Raw genomic sequence first — 15,812 nt, 5'->3', positions numbered from 1 at the left:
AACTCAAATCAAGCTTTTCCAAGCCGAGAATTTAGAGGATTGAATCAGTCAGTTAGCGTTTCGTTATTTCAAACAAGTACTTTACTCTTTTTAGAAAACAAATTTAAATTTACAACAGATTTTTATCGAAGAAATTTGTTGATGTATCAGTAATTCATTAATCAACTGAAAAGACTAAATTGCATTCATAAGGAACGGAAAGAGCTGTTAAGAATTATTGTCATGGGATGAAATAGCAATTGAATTATTTTTAAATTAATAGCTATTTCTTTGGTAATTGACGTATGTAATCCTGTAAATCTAATAGAAGAATATAATGATAATATCTTTACATTATTGATTAATTGCTCCATTTGATACATTGAAAACAAATAAGGATTTACATAATTGACGTCTGGTTGTTTCCATTTGTTTTGTGGGATCAAGGAAACAAGTTTACATCAATAAAATTATTACAACAATACATAACAGCTAACATTTTTAAATATGAAAAAAAGGTAATGTTTTTTGGTGAATAGCTTCGACTGCTTAATTAATCACCCGTTTGTCACCTGTACTATTCAAACAGCATATTGAAACAAGTCAGATTTTTTGGTTAAATTGCAAAAATCCATTGAATCAATTAGGTTGATGATAATGATGATATCTTTTTGTTGTTGGATAACACACATGTGTAGTTTACATCAGGCTATAATTTTGGGAAATGAGGTTAATTATTTTTGTTTGACTGGATAATTGGAAGAAGCTTTGATTGAAGATTCCTTTGGACAAGATAAACTATGGTTACTTTTAAAGGCCAAATACTATTGCAATGTTAATTGTTTGAAAGTTAATTAGGTAATACGTGGATGATGAACATCATTATTCTCATCATAATGTGTATTGAGCATGAAAATTATGACAATGCCAACAGCTTTGCGACTCAAAATGGTTAACATGAACAAGCTTCCAGTTGAGTGTCCCTTCAGTTGCTTTACAAATGAAGTTGTAAATGGCGAAAAATTTACAGCATGAAGTAAGAACTTGAAGAAATGAGAAATTTCATCTGCATCAGCAAATTGCAATCTTTTGGAAATAATATGGATGAGTTTGTGAGCTCAGGCTCATCAGTATTGCTTTGGTAGTTTCTGTATTTGTAATTGAATTTTCGGTGGCTGGATTTGGATCATTACTTTATATTTGGATCATGGAAATGGTTTACTTTTTTACAATCATTTAGGCAGAAATCAAATGTTTAAATAAATCGTCATTGGTAGTAAAGTGAGGCCACATTTTGACGAAGAGTAAATATTTGATCTGTGGAAAAACAAGAAAAGAATACATGAGAATCAACAGAATGAGGAAGAAAATGATTTCAATTGAACAGCATTTTAGGAGGCCTTGAAGTGACTTGAAGACGTTATTACCTTCTGATAAATTTCCAATAGCTGATTGTTTATTCAGAAACTCGAGGCAAAATTTTTCAGGTAGACCAAACTCTTTCATGTAATAAGTGAATGCTCTGTAAATGAAGGAGAAAGATTAGATTATTTTAATGAAAGTAATTTAAATCGAATTCAATCAAGGATATTGAAAATATCTATACTCAATAAGGTGAGATTTGTTTTGATTCAGATGTGTTTTAAAAGTCTAAGAATATCCAAGAATTGTTTGGATGGAACTGGTGTATCAATAGAAAGATTGATTATTTAATTTGGACGTCATTAATAGATCAAGGTAATTAAATCAAGACAAAGATGACATTTCCCCTCATTGAATAGCAATCTATTCATCTTTTAAATCATCAAAACCCTTTTTTGCACAATGGAAATGAATCAAGAGAGAAAATCAAACCTGACGAACATCAAATAAAACTAACAACCGCTTGATAAAAATAACATCATCTAAACGCTATAAAATACTAAATATGATTGCAAAAAGAGTGTTAATGAGTTTAAATCAGAATCAACTTCAATCTTTGCTTCTGGTCGAGTTTTAGGTGTTAATACATGTAGATCAAATAAGCAAATTGACTTGTTAGTAAATTGTTACAAGAAATGAAAAAAATGAATGAATGAAGTTATCCTTTCATTGTTGGATGATTACAGATGTTTAAGTATTATAAATAACTGTGAATTGACAACAAAAAGGTAAATACCTGTTTCTCAATGCTATTTACACTGAAGATTGGTTTACATTTCGAGTTATAATTTATTTAAACATTAGTGGTTATAAAGGTACTGAATGACGACTAAACTGTAGACAATAAAGCTTTCTAACTTGATTTTTGAAGTCGATTCGATTGAAGTCACAAGATCAAATATTTGCCAAAAAAACTGAGAAAATTGATGAAAAAAAACTTGAATCTGTTCGGAAATCAATCGAGGTTTCCATCCGGTTTTCTCGTGACCTTCACATGAATTTAAGTTAATATTTTTCTCTAAAAATTTAGTATTGATTTGTGATGACTTTTTACACACAAATTGAGGCCAATTTACGAAGCACAAATGAAGTTAATTCTAGTTCTTACCCAAGTTGTCCGAAAACTGTATTTTCTTGAAGCTGAGCTTCCTCATCTCTTTCATTTTGAGTAATATCTCTTGATGATCTCTCATGGATGGGACTTTTAGCTTTCTCACAGATTACGGAATCAAAAAATGCAGCAGACCAGAACCGATGAGACCGCCATATTGGTTGCTCTTTTAGATACTGATAGAGATATTGACGATTCCCAATACTGTTTCCACGAGAGATTGAGCTTTTTCGTTGTTGTTGGTTTGAGTTTGAATTGGCTACAAGCCCAGAAGCCTCATAGTAAAAGGTGAAACACATGTTCAATATTGTCTTGGCTGGCGAAAAATCGTCTGACTCTGAGCATTCGAATAAAATAATTGCGAAATATTGAACAAGGCTGTAGAATGTACTCTCAGATACATGTTTATCATAAACTCTCTGAGAAATCAAAGCAAGATTTGGTCCAATGCAGGGTTACATCAATGACATTATTAGGGAATGATTGGGCGAAAGATATCCATGTGAAGACCACATAAACGGAAATAGATTAAAGTAGATGGGAAAAAGAGAAAAATGAAATTAGCAATCAAATTGAAAATTGTTCATGAGGGAAAGACTTACCTTCTCATTTATGAAACGAGAAAATAGCAATCTTCCTTTACCTGTTCGCGCATAAGCTCCGAAAAGAGCTTTCTCTTGCAACGTTATTGATGAGCTGTGGAAACATAAAAAACAGGAAATGAAAATTTTGTTGATTGATGCCAGAGGTTGGTGTGAATCAAATAAAGTGATTGTTAAAAAGAACTATTTTCAGTTAAATATTTATATACGATTATGGTTACCTGTCAGAGAATATTTTGTCCACAAAATTTTCCATGAATCTTCTGACTTCTTCCTCATCTTCAGGCTGATTATCATAGGTTGTACAGTTAGATGCCCATGATTGTACAGAAAATTTGATGGATGAATTGGGATCAGAGAGTGGGCAGTTGGAATGTAAACTATGAAGATTAAGATCACCCTTTTTTCTTGGTACCATCAACACCATTCTCTCAGTGTTGATTTCATCTTCGGCTTCTGATGATTCTAAAGATGTTTCCTGGCCACTGCCTATTCCAATGGACTCGCCAGTTCGGTAAGGTTTGAGAGTATCATGAAGCTCTAGACTACGAAGCTCGGCAACAGAGACGCAACTAGAACCACCCATACTTTGACCACTGTCCAAAGTATCTAGGGAATCCATTGAAGTATCCTTTGATCGTTGCATTGGGGATGATTGAACGTTTGGAATTGAAACCATCTCTGGTTGGCCAAATATTGATCTTATTTTAGGTCCACGACGTTGCTTATTAGTACATGGAGATCCTGAAGTAGATCCAGCGGGAGAATTATTATTAAGACCTTTAGAAGGATCATGATTTGTACCGTTGTCAGTAAAACTGGACTGGAAAGCTTCTAATCGTGAGGATAAACCAGACAATAGGTTATCTTTAAGACCCCAAAGGCTACGAGAACCGAATATGGTATTGGGTTTGGTGGCAGAAGATGTTGTTGAGTCGGTTAGAGTTGATGGTGATTGTTGTTGACAGTTACTTGACATTGAGGTGGTCAGAGTTGGTGTTATTTGAACAGAAGAACCACAAGATGATGTTTGAGAGGAAGAGGCCAAAATACTTGATAACCTGGTCATTGATGGATAATGAATGCCGGTTAACTTGTCAAAATCACTTTGCATTAAGGAGAGATATGATACTTTTAACGGTATTAGAAGACAATATAATTATTAAAGGCAACAAAATAGGACTATCGATCGAAGTATATAATTTTGTTTACACTGATACATACATATGGATAGCTTTGATTTGCTTTAAGGTTTAATCAAACCTACCACGAACTATAAGACAAGATTTAAGTTGAAACAGAAGACAATAAGTGATGAATCTGGAACCATCAAATATCAGGTTTGTTTTGGTAGAGCATCAACAGTGACATGTAAAGAGAAGGCAATGATGAAACACTATAATCAAGAAGTAACCACTTTTGATTGGAAATATTAAGACCAACCAAACAAATAACCAGCTAAGTTTAGCTTCAACACATCACCATTTAAAGATGTTAACTGTTGCCGGTAAATCCAATGAGGCTGGTGAAGCTGATGGAATCAAGTTGGTGATGATAAAAATACCAAACAAACAGTTACACTGTATTACAGTGACTGTAAAGATTGAAATGAAACCTGTTCAATAGACATGTTCCAATCCGATTTATAAATCGATTATATCGATCTCAAAAAATTTCGAAATTAACTCATCTCATCGTTAGCACTTTTAATGATCCTCTGATCATGATAGTTGACTATGAATATGTAAAAGGTTTAAATTTTAGATTCATTGCATACATTTTTCGACAGCGGTGTAATTTTGAATGAATTTTCGGAGACAATGTGAAAGAATGAAATCGAAAGTACTGCTAATAATATCAAATAATTCAAAAATTCTTGAGTAGACATAAAATTAGTTCAGTTAATTTTTAATCATTTATTAGACCAAGTTACACGCTTAGTCAATGATGAAAACAGAGGAATAAAAAACTGTAGGAGATTTAGGTTTAAGCAGGTATTTCTTTGATGGCGTTTTCAATTTCTTCCTTTGATAACATTCGATATCCTGCTGCAGGCGTAATTATAGCTACTTCAACATTAGATGAATTTAACTTTTCTTCCATAACTTGTTTCAAAATTGTTAATAGTACTTTAAGTGCAGCTGTTAATGATAGAGACTGAAAAAAAAATAAAGTAAAATATTAGTTAAAACCAATACCAAATTTAAAATGCCTAGTCACAAGATTAGGAGATTGTTAAAAATTTAGGTTTACCTTGGAATAAGCCTCTTGTAATGCTTGTTGAGCACCTTCACAGCCCGAACCAATAGCTTTAGCGTCACATTGGACATAGGTACCAGATGGATCCATATAAAATAATTGTGGCCCATCTTCATCACATCCAGCGAAAAGAATTGCAACACCAAAAGGTCTACTCATGGCATTCCCATCACTGTCACTGTCCCCAAACTGGATAGCTAAATTTGAAACAGATTGTGTGACACTTTCAACGGACATGTTTTCATTGTACAAGAACCAGTGATTCTGTAAAATTAGAGAAAGATATTTAAAATCGAGAAAACAAAATTAGATTAAATGTTATATACCTGTGCCTCAACTCGTGCACGGTCAACAAGGGTACGTGAATCAGCCATGAGACCACTACAGGCACATCCGATATGGGCATCAATTTCAGCAATTTTTTCGGTTGTAGCAGGCTCCATGAGAGGAGATGTGACTCGTTTCTCAACGGCTAAAATAACACCTTCTAGAGTTGCTATACCAATTGCAGTCGTACCAAGCTGATTTAAACAAAAACAAGAATAAAATTAATAACAAGATCAATGAGAAAATAAGATACAAAAAAGGAACCGGTAACCAACATACCTTAATTGCCTCAATGGCATATTCTACTTGGAAAAGACGACCCTCAGGTGAAAAGGTGTTGACACCACGATCATATTCAGATCTAGTAAGAAACATTATTGAATAATTATGTTAAATTTAGAATAAGAAATCAACTTAATAAATTTACACAAGAAACAAACTAGTGTAATTGATGAATCACTTTGAACCTATTTCTACTTAAAAATCAGTGAGAATAGCTTCTATGGGTTATTTAAACAGCATTTTCATGTACATGAACTGAAACCACAACCGGGTTGTGACAACCCAAAATATTTCTCAACTATTATGACCATCTAAATTATTGAAATTGGATCATAAAAACCATAAGTAGATAAATCAATTGATCTTAATGTTTTTACATTAATTATTGAAATAAACATCAATTATCATAAACTTACAGTGAGCTTCAGCTTGGCTCTGGATGTGCATTTGACAGACTGAACTTGATGTAGGGTAAAATTAAGAAATGACTGTCATCTAATGGAAATAATCTCAGAGTTCAAATCATAAGGTAAATTAATCGAATTGTGGTTTGGCCAAAGCGGAGGTAAATGTAATTTATTAAGAGGTATAATAGTGACGAAAATGACAAAAATATTGAAAATCGAGTTGGTTGTAATTTCGATCGTTAGATGGAGCTGGCAATGGTAAAGTTTTTTGCAATTGTAACTCTATTTTAATACGATAACAATGACAACTTATGTAAATTATTGTGTTGAATTAAATACTTTGATTATTTAAAATGGGTAAATTTAGGTTATTAAACCTTCAAATGTTCTTACAAATTTATAACTGATCAGATAACTTTTGTTTCTTTCATTTTTAGTGGATGTTTCTGATTGCCTCGCTTTTCCTAATTATCATGGACTTTGCCAACGGAACACTTCCAACTGGATTAAGCATGAAATATCTGTGAATTTATGAACGTAACCGATAACACTTTAATATTGAACTTATCCATCTACTTGTTGATTAACCTTAACATATTTATCAAGCAACGAATAATGTAGTTGTGGCGTCATTTTCAATTGAATTTCAAAACTCAAACAACCATAATTCTCATTCCCAATTAATTTATGATATTCTGGTGAAGACTTTATTTCTTTTAAAATAAATAAAGATCATACGAAAACAGGAAAAGCTCAGACCATATGAGATGGATATGCTTGAGAATGCTGGATGTTATCCTGGCTGGTCTGATTAGACTGAGACCAGAATGCCTGCCTTGGCTTCAGTCAGAGCTAAGTAACAGTTGGTTTTTTATTCATTTTATTTTTCATTTTATTATTTTTGTATTGAATTTTTCAATAAGTTCTGAGACTTTCTCAGTCAAGAAAAGAAACGAGGTAACCAGAGCCAATTTGAATGTCAAGCGATAGAGCGATTTGATTAACTAAAACTGTTTTCCGTGTCAAAGAAATGATATTTGGTGTCAGACGCTTCATCTACTTCCCTTGTCAGCTCTACCCAGCTCAGTGCAGAGTCACTGCAATTACTAAACTCTTGATAACTGGCCACACTTACTGGTGACCTCTCTTGCTGTAGATAAATGAGATTTACAAGCAAATCGAATCAGACGATTATAAGTTTAAATTAATTTAAACCGTTTTATTTTTTTGATATTGGCGGGATAACAATATAAAAGTTATATTTAACAAGTGACAATTTGGTTATTAAATAAAAAATGTAAAATCAAAAAACTGATTTGTCGGAAAAAATTTAAACCTTAAGGCAAATATGGAGTTGCTAGATACCAAACAGTCAATATTGGATGATCAAAGGACTAGAAGACTTTGATGAACATATCATTGGTCAATACGTCAAGCTTTTCAACTTGCTCTACTTGGACATTTGTTGTACTGACAATTCCATATCTTGATCATAAGAAGAGTTGTCACTTCATCAGGAGCTTCCCATTACTCTTCAATTACCAACCATTGTATCGATACCAGGATCAGCATTGCGTATCTGACAAATTTGCACGATTTGCACAGTTTCTACAATTTGTACAGTTTGTACAATTGGCGCAATTGGCACAACCTTTAGAACTGGCACAATCTGCGCAATCTGAACAGCTTACACAATACGTACAATTGGCACAATTTTGACAACCATTACTATTTGCAGTGTTTCTAGAATTTGAACAATTCTCAGAATCTGTACAATTTGCACAATCATGACAGTTTGTACAATTAATACAGTTGGAGCAGTTCGTACAGCCAACACAGTTCACACAGTTTGTATTGCCATCACCGTCAACAGTAGGCGTCATTAAGCTGACCATACCGGCCGATACCAGAATCAAAAAATAGGTTTTGAGATACATTTTAGAGGAAATGGAAATTTAATGTAATTAGAAATATTTATCAAACAACTTGAAATTAACTCGTTAAGTGTTGCTCTTATGGAATAGCTTTTATACTCTTCATCACCTAATAATATCGTCACTCTTTTCCCTCCCATCCTGTTTGTTACTTCATGCTCATTTTATCAACCTTTTCTGCGAATTTTTTATAGCCTTGATCAGATTTACTATCAGATTCATTGTTTTAAATCGAACAAACAAGTTATTAATATTATCATAGAAATGCAAATTAACATAAACATGTTTACTCACCTTTACTTCCATTTTCAGACATTCAATAAATAGATGACAATTGATCAATCCAACATAAAACACAATATCTAATAAATAACACAATATTTATTCAAAACTAATTCAGTCTTTAGTTTGGTTCAAGTGTGTAATAAATTTAATTGTAATTGTAATAAATAAGTTTCATGAAAAAATTTGCTTTAATAGCTGAACAAAAGGCGATCAAGTTTCGACTTTTACCTCGATTTACTCGAAAACTGTCCATCGAATGCATTATTTAATAGCACCAATGGCCTCAGTTTTATGTCCCTACAAATTTATCAAGTCTAAACTTTTAATTCAAATGTTCGAGTCTTTCATTTGCAAGTTTAACCAGAAAATTGTTTTATTTACCAAGAAATGGGTTGAGATGAATTTTGTTTGCTGAATAAGTTACTGCTCGTCTATTTACAACCCAAATATCATGCACTCAAATGCATTAATGAAAAGTTATTAAATTGTATTGAATTATCATTTAGTAAAGGATAACATCGGGGAAAGAATGTTGGTTGTAGGTGCTACCAATCTTAAAGTTTTAAGGCCAATCGCAAAATCAAGAGAATTGTTGATTAATTGATAAAATTATTCAATCCATGATGTGAGCCAACAATTTTTATGGATAAATAATAAGTTTCAGCTCGTTAACTCTTACGGTCCTAGACAGTGATCTGTTTAACTGACAATCGAACCATTCCGATTTACGAAAAGTGAAAAATTCTATTTCTCAAAATGAATATATTTCCTGGTTGACCATTAATTTATATCAGTACTATAAGTTTTAGACCATAATCTGCTTCCATAATCGTACAAAAAGTTTTGCAAGTTTCAACCACGAACCCGATTTTCTTGAGAAATATCGATCAGAGAAATCTTTTAGTCGTACGATTCATTTTATATGTCTCTACAAACCGAAAGAGTTTAAATGCGAGAAAAATGATTTTTACCCGTTTTTGCCTACTTGTGTCGATTTGTGCAGAAATGTGACAACTGTTTTAATTGTGTCTTTTTAGCATCAACCTGAAAGATGGAAATAAACAACAGCATTTCACCTGAAAAGGTTTTGATAAAACAGTGAGCTCAACAAATTCAAAGTTGAGACAAAGGTCTAAGCTAGACTTTAACTTCAGTGCTAATTTCAAAGTCTATATCTTACATCTCGAATTTTTTTAGACATTGAGCTTGGGCTCTATCATTACGAGTAGAAATGAAGTTGTATCATCGATGAAAAGCATGATTTATCGAACAATTGGCCAGTTTTGAGGAGTGGCAGATTAAAATAGATCATCACATCAGATTTCCCAGCTTCAATTGTGTGTTATATCTTCTTTATCATTTAAATCACAGATGGTTTCAATCACTTAAATCAGTAAACACAACCCCATGCATTTCAATTGTTTTCACGGATGCGATTCGTTTATCTCGAATAATAAACGATATCTCGAAAAATGGATTAGAGTAATGAATTCAACATGTTAATGCAGAGAAATTGATAAGCAATTTACTCCATTCGACTGGACTTCACCCTTTGAGAATGTTTTTGTTGTTCAAACTAAATCTGACTTTTCTGATTAAATTGAAACCTTTCGATTCTTATTGACTATTCATAAAAGATTAAATCACGATATAATAAAGATAAGCCGATTATCTTTCATTTTGCGTAAACAAGTATCACGTTCATCAGGTATGAACCAAAATTAGGTGACATCATATTCATAAGTTAGCGAATAATACAATTGCGATGAACATGCAGGTCTCTGCATCTCTGGCCTTTAACAAATGAAACTGTATGGTCAGTTCAGGTAAATCAATTTATATCGACTCATACTTGGGTTTTTATTCGTTACTTTGTTTACAAGGTCTCATTAGATACTTCAGAGTAGAGATTGAGTCAAGGCTGAGTTCAAGAAACTTGCTGAGAAGAACAACACAAATTCATGACTTTGGATTAAAGGTAAATCAACCAAATTAGAGATCATCTAACGAATATTTCATTTTGAATGTTCAAAATGTATTGTCAGATTGTTTCTGCTGTAGAGCAGGAAAATTTTATTGTCAATGCGTGGAGTGAGCTTGGAGTGGAGTGGGGCTTTTGATTGATAAAAATGTTTCAAAGTCAATTTTTACTTTCAAACACATTCTTCAGCCCTTCAGCCTGCTCAAGGTCAGCTCGCATCGCTGATACTTTCATTTCAAATAGCTGAGACTTTGAAGATGAAAAAGTTAGCTGACGGGTTTTCGTCTACCCTAGTAAATGACGAGTACATTGTTTGGGTATCAAGGACTAGATATTTTTGTTGGATAAATAGGATTAACCCTTGTGTTACGTGTGCTGTGAAGGAAGTTCCTTTTTCATTGGTTTTATTTTTGGCTTAGAGTTTACTTTTTTTTGTGAAAATTCTTGTGTTCGGAAACACATCACTTTTTAGTGTTGAAGCTTGTGTTCTGAGAACACCTTTGTATTCCGGGAATAAATCAGCCTCCAAGAGACTTACTGTGATGTAAGATTTTGAACTGGAATACTTTTGTGTAATTCCTTATTTCGATCAATTTTTGGGATATTTTGTGTTTATCTTGAACCGGGTTCAAGTCGTTTTTTGAGGGAAATTGATTCAGATGACGAAGTTCAATTGGTACCAAATGATCATGTCGTGGCTGAGGGATCGAGACCAAGCCTACGAGAAGTCACTTTAAATTCCCAATTGTATGATCCGAATGGACAGTGATTGGTCTTTACACCATGATTGGACCAGGAGGAGTACCTGTACCTATCACGGAAAATGTGCAGTTAAATCATAATCCCATTCAACAAGCTGAGGTGGAAGATTTTTATGCTATTGACCAAAGTCAACTAGTCAACCCGGTTGACGTCATTGCTGTCGGATTTGTTACCAAATTTGTAATGATCCAACTATTCATGGGACTTCGTCAAAACCCGGTTGCCTTGGACTGTTTTGTCTCAAAGCCATCAAAAGATACATTCGTGATGCAAAAGATTATCGTCCAGTTTGTCCATACAGATGCAATAGTAGTGAACTTATGTCTGCTCCTGGAGCACTTTTGCCATTGCCATTGAAAGCTTCCAGTGGAAAGAAAAGTTTGCGCAAAATGAATAATTTTTTGCTAAAATGTAAATTCGAGTCGTGTTGGATGATAGTCAGATATGGTGTCTATAAAGATCACATCGATATTTGTGAAAAGTATTCAAAGTCATCATATTGATAGATGATATCAAAATAAAATACATTTCGCAAATCAATATTTCTCTTTTTTTAACAATTATTGCAAGTTCTGCGATAAAAATGTCGGCAAAATACTGATATAAATATAGTTTTCGACAGATTTTTTGCAATAAAATTGAATAAATACAAAAGAAGAAGATTCTTTGTAAATTTAATGAAGCTTGAGTGATAAGAAGTAAGTAGTGCAGATACTTGGCCTAAATTGAAACAAGCGCAATATTCGGAATACGAAACACTACTCCGAAACTATTTTCGAAGCAAACACACCGATTGAAGTCAATTGGCTATTGCATATGAAATGGTAAGTATTCAACAAGATAGTTCATAAGAGAATTTCTCTTGTTTTCGAGTATTTATGCAATAGCCATTGACTTCGGTGTGTTTGGTTCGACAATAGTTTCGGAGTAGTATTTATTCATTTTTCAGTTTCTCTAGTTATTTATGGAGCTAGGATAGAATAAAAGTTTTCGTAAGTTTTTTCGCAATCAAGGAAGGAAATGCGAACAATTGGTATCACACTAGCTTACTATTGGTATCTAACTAGCAAAGCAAAATTCAGAATTCAGAAAAGCAATTAGCTTTTGAATGAAAATTATAATTATTTCGAACAAAAAAACTTTTCCGCATGGACATTTAAGAGCAAACTCTCAGTTGAAACTTAAACTGCCTTTTGCTCAATTATGGAAGCAGATTTTTCATCAGAAATGATACAGCCGATCACTTCGATTTTCAGTTAGATCTGAAAATATCAACAATTTTTGAGCAAAATTTGCTCATATCTTCTCAGCACAACGGATTTTGCTAAATTTGACCGACATCTTTGAAAAAAGAGAATTTAACACTTGTGCGCCTCCTATTGTGCTTTCATCGATGAGGTTCCTCCACATGTGATACTAGGTATTGAATTATAGTAAAAACTCTGTCGACAATTTTACATCTTATTTCATCATTTGTTCATTTATCACTAATATGGCCAGTCAGGTAAGTAACTTCAACCAACATGTAGTAGTGGATCATTCTTCGCTGTATACATTCATCTCACTATTACTCTTTGTACTCATTCAAAATATTTTCATTTCTGCAGACTTCCTTTAAGTATAACTTCTTTCCACCCAGTGTTCGGGATTCTTACGATAAACATGTTAATCCTGATGTGCCAGCTGGTTTTTCTCATTTTTTGACTGACGTACTATCTTATGATACTGGATGGTTATCAAGCTTGAAGAGATACTGTCAAAAAATTTCGAAAAAAATGTATTGTATTTTGCACTATACGAAATAACAATCGCGTTTTTTATAGTTTTGGTTCAGGAAAGACTCGTGGTGCAGCTAGTGATGCCTGTCTTTTTACCTTGTATAACAAGTTGTAGAAGGCATTACCTTCTTTTTTCATGGTAAGTATTTAACAAGATAGTTCTAGTTTTGTATTGATCTGAATCAAATAAGGAACAGTTTGTCTTAGGCCTTTCAGATCTATGGAACAAAAGAAACTGTTTTTTTGTTTTCGAATATTTGGAACAAATTTCAAGAACAAGAACAGAAACAATTGTACTTCTTTCTAATCTATCGGAACAATACAACTCTAGATAGTTCATAAGGGAATATCTATACTCATTTACCATCATAAATTTTTTTCTCTTAATCTAATTTTTGCTAATTTCAAGCCAAAGTTTCTCATTGAAACCCAAATGTCCGTGGTCATTGTTATTTGATATACATAGTATTACTTTTAATACATTCCTATGCTTTCATGTCTCATTTGCTTATAATGGTGCAGAGAAGAACAATCGATAGAAATAATGGAAGTGCTGAAGTTCTTAAAGGAAAAGTTTTTCTTTTGGGGGAGTCTGAGTTCTATTGGACCTCACAGATATTTGACTTGTGTAAAGAATATTTCAAGGCATCTTCTGTTGGTGATGTCCCTAATACTTATTTGCGTGTATTAGCGACTAGAATTAGTAAAGTGTCTTCTCTTGTTGAAAGTTCAGACTATCAGAATCCAAGAACTGATTTAAAATTGGATAAGTGCCTCATTGAGAATTTGTGTACATCACTGCGAAATTTTTGGTAAAAATGATTTTCAAAATGTTCTTAACGACTTATATATATAAGTAAAAGTCAGCTATCCTGTCCAAATGATCGCAATTGAGTAATTTTTAAATGAACTTTGAGAGATCTGTTTAATTGCAATCTACTACGATTTCCTGAAATGATCTTTTTTGTTAATGAATGAGGAGAAAACAAAGATTCCTGAGAGCTCGGAACTCTATGTTGATGATAATCAACAGATTTACACTCGTTTATGTAGCACTAATAGATTTTGGTTGTATGCTTGGTTGATTAATGTTGGTTTGATGAGAATAAGAAGAGTTATGGTCCATTTTACCACGAGCCTTCCTACTGACAGCAAAGATTCTTGGCATTCTTATCCTTCAATACTAACTAGCTCAGGATTTCTTAATTTTAACAATGGTAAAGTCTATGTTTGCTGATGAAACAACTGCTACGTCAACTCATATTTATCAGAAAGATGTGTATAATAAGTATCACCCTGATGTTGACACTGAAATCTATCTAATTCACGAAGTTAAAATTTAATATTGACATCATACTGTTAACATTTTAATTTGAACGAAATTTCAGAATAAATTGAAAGTTCACTCGACGATCATCATTTAGTTTCACAGTTTATTACACATTAACAATCCGACCCGAATTCAGTTTTATATCTCGCATAAGATATTCATTATCCAAACACCCTGACTGAAGCCAAATTGTCTAAATTGAGATCTTTTAGTATTCTTAATAAAATCTGCTAAGATACAATACTTAACCAAAATAACTCAATACAATTTGCTCATAAAACAACTATAAATTATATGTATCATATATGTATATGTATTAATTATATACTTTAATCTAGAGCTACTAAAAGTCTAGGCTTTAGAGCTAAATGGTTAGATTTTAGCTTAGACATCTAATTATTTCTTTAGATTTTAGTTTAGTCTTGAATTTTATCGAAAAATTTAGTCTTAGACCTGATCTCAAGTCTAAGTCTAAGTCTAATTTGATGTTACTACAGATTCAAAAACTGACAATAAGATTTAAACAAAACCAATGGTTTTACAGTTTCGCTTTTCAAGCTTGATCTTTTTTCGTTAAAATATTTACTGCTACCGAAAATGTCTCTTCAGATTTGACACTAGAAGCAGGTAAACAAAAAACTGAAACAGCCATTTTGCTCAAAACAGGGTAACGAGCTTGATTAAGTTTCCACCATTGTAGTGGCTTAACACAGTGACTCTCAACAACAGTAGTTAAATAATCATCAACTTTATTTTGTATTGAAGTATCGGAAAAGTCTTTGAATTTTTTCAGATGCAATATTTGCGTCTTCAATTGGTTCAGATTGAGTTACATCGGTCGATTCATTGAACTTGGTGAAATATTTATTAATGATGCCTTTAGCCATATTTTCAATAGGACTTTTTTGAAGCAGTTTAATTTGAATCTTGGATCCAAAACAGTCACAAGAATTGAAATTTCATTGGTTAACTTTTTTTCGTAATCATTAAGCTTGGATTCCATTGAACTGACACATTTGATCAACATGAGCTCGTTAAATTTATCGAGAAATTTTTTCAATGTAAGGTAATTAGGCCAAATTAAATTAAGGGTTGGATAGCACGAAGAGCTCATTTCCAATGTTATCTCTTCAAATGGTTTCAAAAGCTCAATCAATTTACTTGCTATTTATCATTCATTTCGTGAAATATCAAATTGTTTGAAGTCATCATCATTTTTAGTTAACCAATTCAATACTGATTTTAAATGAACAGCACTTTCCAGCATATACAGAGTTGAATTCCAACGAGTACAAACGTCAAGTTTAGTTGTTTTGAAAGTAACTTCGAGCTTCAAGCAAGTTTCTTTAAGAG

The 15,812-nt window shown here is 32.8% G+C and overlaps 2 protein-coding genes across 3 annotated transcripts; both read right to left on the bottom strand.

Annotated features, from left to right (window-relative positions):
- Positions 1 to 58: 58 nt before the first annotated feature.
- On the bottom strand, positions 59 to 4,702 carry LOC107367527 (uncharacterized protein KIAA0513). Of its 2 annotated transcripts, none has more exons than XM_015935230.3 (6): positions 4,339 to 4,702; positions 3,336 to 4,245; positions 3,115 to 3,208; positions 2,510 to 2,931; positions 1,407 to 1,501; positions 59 to 1,296 (listed from the first exon to the last, which is right to left on the bottom strand). In XM_015935230.3, the coding sequence occupies exons 2-6, from the start codon at positions 4,226 to 4,228 to the stop codon at positions 1,247 to 1,249; spliced, it is 1,554 nt and encodes a 517-aa protein (XP_015790716.1). In that variant the 5' UTR covers positions 4,229 to 4,245; positions 4,339 to 4,702; the 3' UTR covers positions 59 to 1,246. The 2 variants fall into 2 exon arrangements, with proteins under 2 accessions (XP_015790716.1, XP_015790718.1); XM_015935232.3 differs by having other exon boundaries at positions 3,336 to 4,175.
- Positions 4,703 to 5,006: 304 nt separating this feature from the next.
- Positions 5,007 to 6,159, bottom strand: Prosalpha5 (proteasome alpha5 subunit). Its single transcript, XM_015935126.3, has 4 exons — positions 5,980 to 6,159; positions 5,700 to 5,894; positions 5,368 to 5,637; positions 5,007 to 5,271 (listed from the first exon to the last, which is right to left on the bottom strand). Exons 1-4 carry the CDS (start codon positions 6,073 to 6,075, stop codon positions 5,101 to 5,103), a joined length of 732 nt encoding a protein of 243 aa, XP_015790612.1. The 5' UTR covers positions 6,076 to 6,159; the 3' UTR covers positions 5,007 to 5,100.
- Between the last annotated feature and the right edge of the window lie 9,653 nt (positions 6,160 to 15,812).

The sequence above is a fragment of the Tetranychus urticae genome, chromosome 2 (genome assembly GCF_039701765.1).
Source record: "Tetranychus urticae isolate SD_2017Ah chromosome 2, NJAU_TeUrti_SD_1.0, whole genome shotgun sequence".
In the NCBI taxonomy this organism is placed as follows: domain Eukaryota; kingdom Metazoa; phylum Arthropoda; class Arachnida; order Trombidiformes; family Tetranychidae; genus Tetranychus; species Tetranychus urticae.
This window is presented reverse-complemented; position numbering and strand designations above follow the sequence as displayed.